The 14,439-nt window shown below is 43.9% G+C and overlaps 1 protein-coding gene across 5 annotated transcripts; it reads right to left on the bottom strand.

Moving 5' to 3' along the window:
* Positions 1-357: 357 nt before the first annotated feature.
* LOC106582750 (RNA-binding protein 5) lies at positions 358-12,360 on the bottom strand. 5 transcript variants are annotated; one of them, XM_082967369.1, is made up of 25 exons: positions 12,210-12,360; positions 11,955-11,988; positions 8,167-8,338; positions 7,893-8,051; positions 7,650-7,719; positions 7,148-7,221; positions 6,233-6,316; positions 5,854-5,914; positions 5,286-5,351; positions 5,013-5,173; positions 4,698-4,795; positions 4,458-4,545; positions 4,292-4,363; positions 4,130-4,193; positions 3,947-4,029; positions 3,708-3,828; positions 3,457-3,548; positions 3,181-3,360; positions 2,854-2,994; positions 2,464-2,541; positions 2,147-2,341; positions 1,924-1,998; positions 1,703-1,806; positions 1,355-1,484; positions 358-980 (listed from the first exon to the last, which is right to left on the bottom strand). In XM_082967369.1, the coding sequence occupies exons 2-25, from the start codon at positions 11,969-11,971 to the stop codon at positions 855-857; spliced, it is 2,511 nt and encodes an 836-aa protein (XP_082823495.1). In that variant the 5' UTR covers positions 11,972-11,988; positions 12,210-12,360; the 3' UTR covers positions 358-854. The 5 variants fall into 5 exon arrangements, with proteins under 5 accessions (XP_082823495.1, XP_082823497.1, XP_082823496.1 ...); XM_082967371.1 differs by having other exon boundaries at positions 2,464-2,538; XM_082967370.1 differs by having other exon boundaries at positions 7,893-8,048.
* Between the last annotated feature and the right edge of the window lie 2,079 nt (positions 12,361-14,439).

The raw sequence follows: 14,439 nt of genomic DNA, 5'->3' as shown, positions 1-14,439 counted from the left end.
TGCCTGTGGGAGGAAACGGGGGGGGGGGGGGGGTCAACTGCATCTGCAAAACATTTACTTTAGGTTGAAATTAAATGAAGGGGCCCTACTTCAGAAGTTCGACCCAAGATGGTTGTAGACTGAAGAGCCCATACAAACTATAAACAAATACAAGTTTCTCAATGTTTTTTTTTTTTTTTTTTACTGACCGACCCCCAAGTTTGGAATGCGCTTCTAGATTTCATTTTTCACCAAGTTTGTGAAAAGTAGTAATTTGAGTGCAAGCTAAAGCAAAGTCTGCAATTGAACAGCTTGTTTACCTAGAGATTGCAAAAGTCATAGAATTATGCTCAGCATCCACAATGAAGTCCACATTAATTGGTTGATCACTCTCATTTAATATTTTCTGTACAAAATGAGAACGCATACCATACAAACTGTACATTTATAACATGCCGATAAAATACTATTGCCACAGCAAAGAGGGGGGTGGGGAAAGAACATGCCCATCTTAAAATTCTTACACAATAAAATATATACAAATCATAAACTACATAATTCATAGTTTTACATTTCTCCAATAGACAAGTCCTTTCTCCGTTTTCCTATTCCCTAGCAGACTGATGACACAATGTGACTGCACTCAGAAATTCATCCAAAGAAATGCAAAGGAAGGCCCTCCCTCCAATCCCCTAATAAAGCATGTAATCTCTGCCATTACAATCCCTTTATCTCAAGGCGTCTGTTTATGGATGAATGTAGGGAGAGATGTTAAGATGCCCAGGGATGGGGATTGCCCCACACAGAAACCCAGGGAACATAGCACCAGGTCAGTAGGATATGGCTGTTCTTGGGAGGCAGGTATATTTGGCAAATCACTCCATTTCAGTGAAGCGGGCAAACATGGCTTTGCGGACAGCGTCTTTGTAGGTGTCTGAGGCAGACAGGCCGTAGCTGCTGCCTTTGGTTCCCAGACCAGCTCCCTTCGCCCTCAGCTGGGCCTGTAGGGAGATAATAGCGGGTCGGAGATAAGTAAAGCCGTTCAACACTGGCGTATAAAAAAAAATATATATATTATAAATAAATATAAATAAAATCAAATATATGTTATAAATAAATATAAATAAATCAAATATATAAATAAATAAATAATTAATTAGGCGAGGAGACAGGCAAGAGGGAGAAAGTGGTTAGTGTACCCAAAAATTGAACCCTGTTCTCCGGTGCATATGTGAAGGAGTGTTACCACTACAACGCGGTTCTGCACTTACAAGAGCAAATTTAACAGACTTTGTTGTATATGAAAGATATCTTCACAGGTTTTGCTTTTGGGTTGAAGCAGCACTATTACTGGTTTTAACTGGACGAGATTCACCTCAATAGGTGCAGTGATGCCCTGCTGGTTGCGGCCCAGACCTCTGCCTTCCTGCCATCCCATGGCCTGCAGCATCTTGTTCCCAATGTTGTCACTGTTCAGACCGTCTTTGGTGGGTTGTTCATAGTTACTGCAGAGGAGAAGGGGGAAATGACAACACAATCATTGTTACCCAATCTCACTTCACAGTGTACATTTATAACATGCCGACAAAATACTATTGCCACAGCAAAAAGGGGGGTGGGGAAAGAACGTGCCCATCTTAAAATTCTTACACAAAATATATACAAAGGATTGGGTAACAATGATAATAAGAATAAGCCTGATTATAGCACAATAGCAGCTTACACGACTGGTGCTGGCTGTGCTGTGAATTTCTTCTTTTTGGGTGCTGGGGGTTCAGGGATGCCGTATTTCTCTCTCCTCTCTGCAGCCCGGTCTCTGTACTTCATCTGTTCACAGGGAGGGAAATAGAAAATGAATGTAGAAACAAAACTGGCAACAGGGTTTCTATTAACCAAAAGTCAACCAGTAACATTAAACCAACAGTCTTCATGTCTGAGGCTCACCTCTGTCTCTTTCCTCTCCAGCTCTTCCAGCTCAGCCTCACTCAGCTTAGATCTGCGGTGGACCTCCAGGTTTTGCTGGGATTTGAAGACAAATAAAGATCAAGATCCCTTCACACTGAATTCATACATAAACAAGCTCCTTTCACATAATAGATGTTCATTTTCATAACAGTTTAGTGAGTAGACTAAAGTGGGGTTCTTCCTGGGGGTCAGTGATCAGCACCTTGTGAAGGTCAGAGAGCTGCTGGTGGCGCACCAGGCCATCCTTATTGGGGAACTGTCTCCTACACAGCAGGCAGGCCATCTTCTTCCAGTCGGTCAGCTGATCCTGGCCCTGCTCACCACCATCGCGCTCCGGCTCTGTTGCACCCCCCTCCTCTGGGTCACTGTCCCCACTGTAGGCTGCCACCAGACCAACCTGGGGAAAGACACGACCAGATAGTTACCATACAACCAAGTAGGTACCATACAAGACTGGAAGATAAAATGTATGATCTGTCATTTCTGAGCATACATTTGAGTCTAGTATCAATATCTTACCTTGGCTGAGTTGGTTGGGGCCTGCTCCTCTGGGCGCTGCACTGCTTCTGACATGAGCATTTCCAAGCTTCCAGCCTGCTGCAAAGTCACAACAACACTAGTCACTGCCATCAAGTCACCTCTTCAATCTGATGCCATCAAGTCAAAAGTGTCACTGCATGAGTCCTCTAAAGCAGCGTTTCCCCGAACTCGGTCCTTGGGACCCCGAGAGGTGCACGTTTTTGATTTTTGCCCTATCACTAGGCTTGATGATTAGTTGATTATGTGAACCAGCTGTGTAGATCTAGGGCAAAAAACAAAAACGTGCACCCCTTGGGGTCCCGAGGACAGAGTTTGGGAAACCCTGCTCTACAGGATTCTAATCGTCATGGATAGACCTAAAATGGCTACCTTCTTCTCGAAGAGTGTGAAGCCTGCGTCGGCGGCCGCGGCCTCTTTCCTCTCCTCCTGGCTGACGGGCTGGAAGCTGCTCTTGAAGTTCTCCTTCTGCTTGTTCAGACTCTTCGCCCAGCGCTCCATGTCCTTAGCAATCTGGAAAGAGCATGACAACTCAGTCAAACTACACACACTTTAATACAACACCCCTTGACAGCAACAAGGGTTTCATGACATTGTCCTGATACCAACAGAATGTAGAGACGGCAACGCCCCCTCCATTTTCTTATATACAGCTGTACCGCCTTGACATCTGAAGCGATCCCGGTCTCCTCTGCGTACCTGCTGAGCCGTTTTGCTCTTGGGCTTCTCTTGTTTCTTCTCCTTGGATTCCTTAGCCTCTTTGCTAGCTGCTGCTGCGTTTGCCGTCTGCTCAGTTTGGTCGGCGGCTGAGGCAGGGACGTACGTCTGCTTCTCACTGTCCCAGTACAGGTACTGCTGTGTTTGGGAATTATAGTAGTACTGGAGGAGAGAAGATAACTGTCAGTCAACTCATGAGGCATGGTGGAACCCTTGAAAATGGCAACAGAAAACATTGACCGGTGTGTGGGTACTTACATGGGTATTTGGGTCGTAGTAGAGGCCAGTTTCAGGGTCGAAGTAGTAGCCCGAGGATTCGTCATACTGGTAGGTGGAGGTGTCGGGAACAGCTGGGGATGAAGACAAGAGTATGGAAGATTACAAACAATCAAAAACCTGGCTTGAGTAGAGTAGATCATTTTAATTCTGAAAGCATTCCACCAAGTTTTTATGCTTCATTCGGCACTGGAACTTGCAGTGCCAGTTAGACAGGAGAGGGAGGCTCTTACCAGTGTCTGTGGCCAGTCCAGAGAGTGTCGCTGTTGCTGTGGAAACCGGCGCTGTAATGGTTGCAGCTGCCGAGTGAACGCCGGTCTGTTTTGCTTCCAGTTGCTGGGCCAATTGCAGTGCCTGCAGACACACAATTGGTCATTGTGGGAATCTTTATCGGCAAGCATATTGCCTGTGGTGCAGTAAAGGCGACGGTGTGTGTATTACCAGCCCCAAAGGTTAAAAGACAGAGACTCACCTGTGTGGCAGTGTGACTGATGAGGCGGGGTTGGTAGACCTGTGCAACCTGTGAGATCACCACTCCTGTAGCAGCTGGGGCCGCTGAGAATAAAAGACACCCAGGCTTTATTACACGCGTTCTCCTCAAATTAGAAGGTTATTAAAAAAGGCATGGACACTGAATGCAAATGTTGCCTCTCACCGCCCAGTATTCCGTTCCCCTGGGAGAGGTCTCCTGCTGCCTGCTGGTAGTAGGCCTGGTAGTCCTATCGACACAGCAAGGCACACATTCAGTCACACATTGAAGCAGCAGTGTCTGCAATGCATCCCAGGTATTTACAGACTGGGGTAACCATCACCGTACCTGTGTGTAGGGAACGTAGCCCTCCTCTAGGTAGCTGTACTCTGACAGCTGTCCTTCAGCACCCTGCTGTGGCTAGGAAGGAACACACTGACTGTTAGTATGTGCATCGGGAAAACAAAACGTCACAGGTTAGTATGTGAGGAGATGTGGGTTTGTGCGCGTTTACCTGGCTGGAGGACCACTGGGCAGCAGCGATGGCTGTGCTGGCCGCAGAGAAGGCACTGATCCGGTTACAATCTGGGAGCAAGAGATCCCTGAAGAGACCAAGAAGAGTAGAGATGAGGGAGACATCTCCATCTCTATGCCCTCGAGGACATCCTCCACTGGAATTATGCTGAGAACACTATAACTCTAACCATTGAGATCTCTTAAACCTAACCAAGGACATCACTGACGGGACACTCACTTCCTGGCACTCTTGGCATAGTCCACACCGATGGTCTTCCCATCCAGCTTGAGAGGGGGCTGCAGTCCTTGTAAGATGGTTAGGAGCTGAGAAGCCTCCTGTGATGCAGAAACAACAAAGCACTTAAGACTAAACATAGTCATTTCACTTAGAGAAAAGTTCATACAGACTCCACTAAACCAAGCCAAAGATGAGAAACACCAGTTGACCATTAACAATCGAAAAAGGGAAACATCGCTGAAGATACAAAGGTCGCTCTGTAAAGAAACTCAAACCAAATAAAATGTTGAGAGCTCTGCTGAAAGGCTGGCATACCAGAGGGGAAGAAAGCTGTACGAAGGTGAAGCCTCTGTTCTGGCCCGTCTGTTTGTCCTTGATGAGACGGATGTTGCTGGTTGACAGGTTGGCGTACGGGGCCAGGGCCGTCATGATGGCCTCCACAGTGGTAAGGGGGGCTATGTTCCTAAGGATGATCGCTGGAGAGGACACACACACACACTCAGTATAAGTGATCCCATTGGCTCTCAGACCCCCCCCCCCCCGGTCATCTGACAGGACTTAGTTTCATGACGGCGGAGAGGTACTCACTGTCGCCGTAGTAGTCTCCGCTCTGCTGGGTCTCTCGGACTCCAGTGGCGTTGCTGGTTTCACACTCTGTTGGGAAAAGCAGGAAGAATGAGAGCAGGGAATTAGCGTCGCCTCGCCCTCAGTACCCATGACAGAGCCCAGGACATGAGTTAGAAAATGTTTCTGCTCCACAGGGATTTGACATCCTCGCTATTCCACCTGTCAATTCTCAAGTACGTTTTCAGCTAAATCTGGTTTGTTCACAATACTAAGAAATGTGATTAGTCAGGGCTCTACGCGGACCTTTTTTTAAATGTATTTTCATTACAAGGAGCACATGTGCGCTAACTTGAAAAATGTAGGCGCACACAAAGAAATTTAGTAGCACAATGACAAATATATATATATTTTTTTAAATTCCAGGTCGCACATGAAAATATTTAGACACATATGAGAGTAGAATGGTCGCACTGTAGAGCCCTGTATCTGTATTCTCTATTGCGCCTGCACCTGTGCGTAGCCCCATGGCATTGTCTCAGGCCATCCAGATGGGTGCAAGCAGTGGCTTCCTGATTCAGGAACTACTTACCAGCTTTGGATGCTCCGCACCTGAAGCACTTCAGCCTCCTCCGGAAATTGTACAGGCCGCACTGCAAGCAACCGGTCACATTTTTTATTGAAAATACAGCTACTTAGGTCCAGGACACCGCTGCCTCAGATGAATAGCAAACTAAAAGCAGTGCAGCATTGGGTGCTTACCTGAGCCAAACGCTCACACTGGCAACTAATAAAATCAGGCATTCCTACACCTAACAATGTGCTCAAAGTCATTTGGCAGGAGCTCATTCTGGACTATAAGGTAACAATTGATTGCCTAACATTGTCACGACAGCATTTCAGATAGGAGTGGAAGGGGAAAACAGTGTAGGCAGGGTGGGATATGGAGTCAAGCCAGAGCAGAAACTTACAGTGTTGCAGAGCCAGTCTTCAAACTTGTGCCGGGGGTTGCTGTAGTGCATGGCCACACTCTTGCCTTGGATGACCAGGAGTTTCTGTAAGAGGGGGGACAAAATGTTGGTCATTTCAAGCTTTCCTGGCTGGCGCAGGTCTCACTCTAGCTGCACCCAAAATACAAGCAGTGTTGGCAAGGAGGGAAGGGAACCCCGGTTGGCGTTTGTGTCAAAGACAGACGGAAGGATGTGTATGTGAGCTTGTGTACAGAGGGTTCTTAAGGTGTTTGGGACCCGAGTGTCCAGACTGAGCCGGAGCAGTGTGTATGTTATCATGATAGAGATACTTTGATCGGCTTCCCTAGAACCAGGGATATGCTTCCAACAGACAAATTAATTTGCTAAGAAGTACAGCATGAATCAATCACTAAAAAGAAAAAAAAACATCAACTGACAAGTAAGTGCTCAAATTTGGAGGACACTAGGCTAGGAGCCAGAATTCCTTATTTTCCCCGATGGCCTTTGACTATCTTTTTTCAGAAAAATGTCTTCCTGAGTTATCTTACCAGTCAGATTGCAGGGTACTATAATCTCAAAAGTGTTTTAAGGTAAGTTTCCGTTAAATTAGGCTACATGGCTCAATTTTACTGACATCGAACGTCTTAAAACCTTAGTCTTACACCCTGAAAATATGGGGGGCAGTGAGATTAAAGAATTATCAGTGAAAAGTTAAATTAACCCCTAAAACCATGCAGTCTTTATGGATACCATATTAAGATTCCAATATAGTATTCTCCAACTAAATTCCAACTTAAATCCACATTTCCATCAAATCATTTTTTGTTCTTATTCAGTTCACTTTGGTTGCCATTTGGTTCTCTTTTTTTTCCAGATCTCCAAGGTAAAAACTAGACTTGGCGATTGTGAAGCAACCTGATTGGTCTCCATCCATCGGGTAGCATCTTGCAAGTGATAAAACTCCACGAAGGCGAAACCTCTGCTTATACCTAGAGACAGCATTCAAATATAGACGGGAGGAGTGTTAGTCAGAGTCCATGGGCACAACATTCAAACTCTGTCACAAACTGCTTCAGGACCCAATATGGCAAACAGTGGGCCCTTAATTTTGGGTTTTGCCATAGCAAGAAATCCTGCAGGGTGACACTGGACCATACATCCTCAGTGTGCCTATATGCATTAATGTATTATTTCATTTGAAAACAGCGCTTGACTGGCTGATGCTCTTACTTACCTTTTCGCTCCACATCTTAACAGAATGTAAAATATTGTTTCTTTGCTTTTGACATTAATTCATAACGACTTCATCAGATTTTTATGTTGCTATGGCAAAACTGAAGCCAATTGAAGCAGATTGGCCCTGTGGTCAAAGATGGCGGGGGGAAAGGAGGGACTCCATGGAACGCCTGGGTCTCACCTGTCCTCTTCTTCATCAGCCGGACATCTATTGGCTGGGGTCCCTCCAGCTGGTCCAGGGCAGCTCGGATCTGGAAGGCACAAGAACATTTAAATCCGTAGCCCTCAGTTCTGCAACACGTTTCAGTTGACATTACACAGTTGCTAACATCTCCTTTAGTTTCACTGTATAGTCTACTCTTCTTTGCACAAACCACATTATTGACCGGTGGGTGGGGTCTAAAGCAGAGAAAGAAGAACTTACGTCTCCCTCTGTGACGTGAAGAGACAGGCCCCGGAGCATGATGGTCTTACTCTCCTTCTCCTCCCCTGGCTCCTCCCTGTAGTCCTGCTCCGGGTAGTCTCCATCAGAGTGGTAGCCTTCTTCAGATCTATCGCTGTTCTGTCGCTTCCGTTCTCTCTGCTGGCGCGGATAAAACAGCACGGGTCAGTGTATTCTCCTAGTCGTCAATAAGATTGGTTTTGGCTGCACTCCCTAGCCAAGTCATGTCACTGGGCGTCTGACTCGGAACGCATACCTCTGGACTGGCTCTGTTCCCCCGGTGTTCCCCTCCATCGTAGCGTTCGATGCGTCTCTCCTCACCCCAGCGGCGCATGGCGTGCTCTCGTTCCTGGTCTCCTCGCTCTCGCCTCTCACCCCGGCCCTGATTGTTGCCACCGTATCTGCCGCTACGCTCTGTGCGACTCACCCTGTGCGCACAGGCATACGCACATAGTCAAAACGCAGATCTAATTTTGACACACTCAAGGAATAAGAAATGGGTTCCAATGTAATTATATGGCTCAAGATAACCTCCAAGTACTATTATTTACAATTTTAACAACATAACCCTTACAATTATGTTTTTTCAAGCAGAAACAAATCTACTATTGCATTGTTGTGTGGGATTTAGTCAGTGTTATTTTGCAAACCACTCTGCTTCCTTATATTGTGAATGCCACTGAAACTCTGCCTAACGCCCTAACCAGTTTATATCCTGTGCAAGTGACTCATTCCTACTTCAGTGTTCATGTCGCTGGTGTTTTGAATGGGTTTGAAGATTACATCAAATTAATGAAAACCCGATCATAAGATATATAAAAAAAATGATATTTGTGTTTATGGATGATTTTACTTCTGCCAGATGCTAGGGATGTGAAGAGTCACCGATACGCATCGGTCCCCGGTTCAAATGATTAAGAAATGAGTGCATCAGTCCGCGGGACCCAAAACAGATCCAAATGTAGCACGCATCGGTCAGAAAAAGATTGAAATGTTACAAATCGCCAGTTCACCAGCATTTTTTTCTTCTTCCTAAAAACGACTTTCTACCTTCCGAAAATACCTCATCTTCAGTGTCGAACTGAGCATGTCATTATGTTGACAATCATTGATCTACAAGTCATTTTGAATGCCGAACAAACCCAGGCTATAGCAGTAGCCTAGTCTAACTGCACGCTGTGCGTGGCGCGTGGCGCTGTGCGTGTGCGCACTAGCCAAAGAAAGGTAGGCCTATTCTTGCATTCAAATGTTTGTCAAATGGCTGCTTGCACAATGTTAGGGTTTATTAGTGGAGTGACAACCAATGTAATTTGCTAGGTTATTTTTTATCAAAATGCTCTGTTGAAAATTGTGTTTTACCGATTGTTCAGGTTCACCATGAGCAATACTTTTGTTAAGTTTTGCTTTAAACAATCAGTATATATGGTCATTTTTAGATAGGTGGAAACAATTAAATGATGAGTGGCGTAATATCCAAAGTTGTGCTACATATTCATTGGCTATGTCACAGCTAAATATTGATACATTACTAACACTTTTAAATCTGAAGAAAATGAAAAATGTATTAGTGGGTGATGGTGATTTCAGATCAAAAGTGTGTGTGTGTGGGGGGGGGGGGGGGGGTAAAATACTACTAGTATGTATAAAAGTATTTGGTTTTAAAGATACTTAAGTATCAAAAGTACATGTATAAATAATTGAAAATTCCTTATATTAAGCAATCCAGATGCCACCATTTTCTTTTTTTACGGATAGCCTGGGGCACACTCCAACACTCACGACATCATTTACAAATGAAGCATGTGTGTTTAGTGAGCCAGCAGTTTAAAGGCATTAGAGATACCAAGGATGTTCTCTTGACAACTGCATGAATAGGACCATTTTCCTCTCCTGCTAAGCATTCAAAATGTAACAAGTACTTTTGGGTGTCAGGGAAATGTATGGAGTAAAAAGTTAATTATTCTCTTTAGGAATGTAGTGAAGAAAAAGTAGTCAAATATAAATAGTATAGTACAGATACCCCAAAAAACAGCTTAAGTAGTACTTTAAAGTATTTTTACTGAAGTACTTTACACCACTGATAGACATATCATTTACACACACAGAAGTCAGCTCAGACAGATCCAGCTCAGAGGCCCAACACATGAGCTCCACCAGCAGCAGATTTGAATTTAGAATGGGAAATGAATGTGTTTATGCAACAAATGTTGGGGCACCGAATCATATCGCACCAAATTGCATCGATTCATTCCTCCAATCAAACAGTCACACTGAATCCTTTTAAACGAAATCATATCGCGTATCGGAGCCCATGTAGCTATGTATCAATTCATCTTGAAAGGGAAAGACGCACATCCCTACCAGATGTCTTTCATTGCGTTTTTAGGAGGGAGAGTTGTTTACTCTGTACTGCTAGTAAACCGTGGAATGGTAGTGTAAGCAATACATAGTGTTATGTTATATCTAGCTAACTTTACAGACCCTACCAATACGCTTGTTTACACTAACCAAACAAAGTAGGTGTCAAAGGAAAACCTGAACCTAGATCCCCCTACATATTGGTCTGTCAGGGTAGATTCTCCTCTGCACTGTTCAACCAATCCAGTAAATGTGGAGGAGGGGTTAAGATGGAGTGTCGCCTTGTTAAGGTCCAAAAGCTGAAGTCGCCCCGCAGGCTCTCTTTCCATTTTTCCTTGGGGACTCGGCAGAGGTTAGTTTACACTGATCTGCACTGACGTCAGAACGCAATCATGGTTACCATATGACACTGTGAAGCCGGCGCTGGATATAGGTGGGAAAATGTACCTCAATGCACAGATGGGATATGCCACTGATATATCGAAGATTTAAATACTGCAAATTGTCCTGGAAAACTGCCATTTTCATCCCCAAGCTAACTAGCAGTAGCCACTGTAGCCATTTTGAAATGGCTGTGTCAGCCAATCAGCTCTGTTCAACGCGACATGCCATTCCATAATGGCTGCAGTGGCTATTGGTAGGTTGAATGAGAATAAAAAGGGCCGTTTTCTGGGAAAACATGCACTATTTCAATCTTCTCGGCTGCGCAGTGTGGATAAATGCACAATTTTGAGTAAAGTGGCATATCCCATTGATGTAGGTTTTGTGACCCATCTCCCGTGCCAGCTCCACATCGTCTTAAAGACATAGCCGTTTAGAATGTTATTGTTTTTGTGCAGCTGAGCGATGTTCTAGCGATTCCCTGGGCATCTGAGTTATTGCCGTTTAAGCAGGCAGAAATTTGGTCGGTATGACGTAGCATTCCGATAAAGCAGCTCTCACGACACTGGACATGAATACGACTTTTAGAGGACATTATCAAACATGGCAGGTTTCAATGCTGGCTGACGTCAACGCGGGAGATTGTCTTCTCTCGAATAAACCATGGATTCCATTCTTACGATATTACCTCCAGAAAGCTGTAATTTAAGAGGGTCTAACAGATTTCTCTTATTTGTCTGCCTCGTCAGTGCATTGCATGGTGCCGTTGCGGATGTCAGACTCCACTCTGAGGCACATCGATCTGCAGGTTGAACATGGTGAGATTGTAGACTCCTAAATTGATGTTGCCGTTTGTTTAGGCTATTTTAGTTATTTCAAATGCTGATATTGACTTTGGTACTACTGTGCATAGCTACCTCACCAGCCCACAGAGCATTGCGGGTTTTGTAGTTGACTTGAGCTGTAACATTGACAGATTTACATTTTTGTAATTTAGAAGACGCTCTTATCAAGAGTGACTTACAGGAGTAATTAGAGTTAAGTGCCTTACTCAAGGGTACTACAGACTTTTCACCTAGTTAGCCCAGGGATTCGAACCAGCGACCTTTAAATTAATGGCCCAAAGCTCTCAACCACGTTGTTACCAACCTTATTATAAACGACAAAACGAAACATTAAACAAAAAAATGCAGTGTTTCGTGACACTAAATAGGAATGAGTGGATTTTTCCATTAAACTAACGATTGTGTTCCGACCTCAGTGCAGTTCACTAACGTTATATTGTTATGTTAATTTGTTACTCACCGCTTATCAGCTCCCATTTCAATGGTTGTCACGACTATCAAAGATTGGGGGGGGAGAGAGAAAACATTTATTGGCTTGTCTACTAGAAGCAGAAGCTACATGGTGACTCATAAGACAGTACTCTATCATTGCTAAAGTTACGTTATAGCTAACGTTAGCTAGCTAGCTAATGACCTAAGGTTACGCTTTAAAACGAACCAGCTAGCTCAAGAACAAACAGTAACGTAACAACTGTACAGAAGCATATTAACTCACAATTTTAAAAAACCTGTAAGAGATTCCCGATGATGATCTGTTTGCTAAATAGGTTTTGCAAACAATTCAAGTACTTTCACATTTCACAGGAAAAATGGTTACTGGTCTTCAGCACCTTCTTCTTCCCAAGATGCTTTGCGGCGGGGACGTGGAAAACAAAATCACCAAACAATGAGCCAGATGTTTCACCGGATGTATAAATCTGAAGCATCCGGTTGGTGTTTCCACTCACAACCACATATGGGGATGAGAGGAAGCCCAGTGGGAGAACATGGATCGAGATGGATTTTGGCCAAAATTCTGCACATTTTCTCATCGATGACACATTTGAGCTCAGTAGATTTTCTCTTCCCAAAACTAAAATATGTTATGAACAGTGGACAAAGTTTTGTAGAATTTACCCCTTGTCGAAGTTGTAAAAAAAAATGGCGTCGTTTAGGAGTGCAAGGGCAAGTTGAGTTATTACACACGCGCACTTCAAAATAGACGTTCCCTAATGGTAATATGCAAATATATGATAGATCACGCCAATAAGATGCATGGCTCTGCTTAGCTCTGCCCACCTCCTTGATTGTTTTGTACAGTATGATTAATTTGCGCCCATTGTAAATGACAGGTTGTGGTTTATCTTGGGTTATAAAAAATATAAAAAACTTTGACAATGTTCTCTTCTTCTATAGTTTAATGGCGTTCACACACATTGTATGTGCAATAAGCCACCTACTGTATGGGTAGTAAATGATATCAAACAAAGTTGAACAAATAAATAAAAAGATACACTGACAGTGGGATGTTTTTTTATGTGGGAGAAACATCTTCATTCAGTTTTCCCGGCAATGCTTTGGCTGTTGATTCCTGCAGACCCAAAAACCTTTCAGCCGCACCTACAATTATGTCCCCTCTTCAACTTCTTGTTTGTTTGGGCAGCGCAATAAACGCCACAAAATCCATGTAATTTACAAGCAATGTATCAGTATCCCTCAACTGTTGAGCGACATTCTGAACAGGCTGCAGGTCATCCATAAATCTAGACTTGGTTTCCTCTATCGTAATCGCTCCTCTTTCACCCCAGCTGCCAAACTAACCCTGATTCAGATGACCATCCTACCCATGCTAGTTTATGGAGACATACTATATAGATCGGCACGTAAGGGTGCTCTCTAGCAGCTAGATGTTTTTGACCATTCGGCCATCAGATTTGCCACCAATGCTCCTTATAGGACACATATCTGCACTCTATACTCCTCTGTAAACTGGTCATCTCTGTATACCCATCGCAAGACCCACTGGTTGATGCTTATTTATAAAAACCCTCTTAGGCCTTAGGACTCACTCCCTATCTGAGATATCTACTGCAGCCTTCATCCTCCACATACAACACCCGTTCTGCCAGTCACATTCTGTTAAAGGTCCCTAAAGCACACACATCCCTGGGTCGCTCGTCTTTTCAGTTCGCTGCAGATAGCGACTGGAACGAGCTGCAACAAACACTCAAACTGGACAGTTAAAAAAAATATATAATTATCTCCATCTCTTCATTCAAAGACTCAATCATGGACACTCTTACTGATAGTTGTGGCTGCTTTGCGTGATGGATTGTTGTCTCTACCTTCTTGCCCTTTGTGCTGTTGCCTGTGCCCAATAATGTTTGTACCATGTTGTGCTGCTGCCGTATGTTGCTACCATGTTGTTGTCATGTTATGTTGCTACCATGCTGTGTTGTCATGTGTTGCTGCCTTGCTGTCCTAGGTCTCGCTTTATGTAGTGTTGTCTCGTCGTGATGTCTGTTTTGTCATATATTTTATATATATTTACATTTTTTTTTTTTTTACATTTTAGTCATTTTAGCAGACGCTCTTATCCAGAGCGACTTACAGTAGTGAATGCATACATTTCATACAATTTCATACATTTTTTTTGCTGGCCCCCCGTGGGAATCGAACCCACAACCCTGGCGTTGCAAACACCATGCTCTACCAACTGAGCTACAGGGAAGGCTATATGAGGCCCATTATCAGCAACCATCACTCCTGTGTTCCAATGGCACGTTGTGTTAGCTAATCCAAGTTGATCATTTTAAAAGGCTAATTGATCATTAGAAAACCCTTTTGCAATTATGTTAGAACAGCAGAAGACTGTACTGATTAAAGAAGCAATAAAATTGGCTTTCTTTAGACTAGTTGAGTTTCTGTGGGTTCGATTACAGGCTCAAAATGGGCAGAAACAAAAA

This window comes from Salmo salar, chromosome 22 (genome assembly GCF_965601325.2).
Source record: "Salmo salar chromosome 22, fSalSal1, whole genome shotgun sequence".
Classification (NCBI taxonomy): Eukaryota; Metazoa; Chordata; class Actinopteri; order Salmoniformes; family Salmonidae; genus Salmo; species Salmo salar.
Note: the sequence above shows the minus strand (reverse complement) of the source record. Positions and strands in the feature narration are given on the sequence as shown.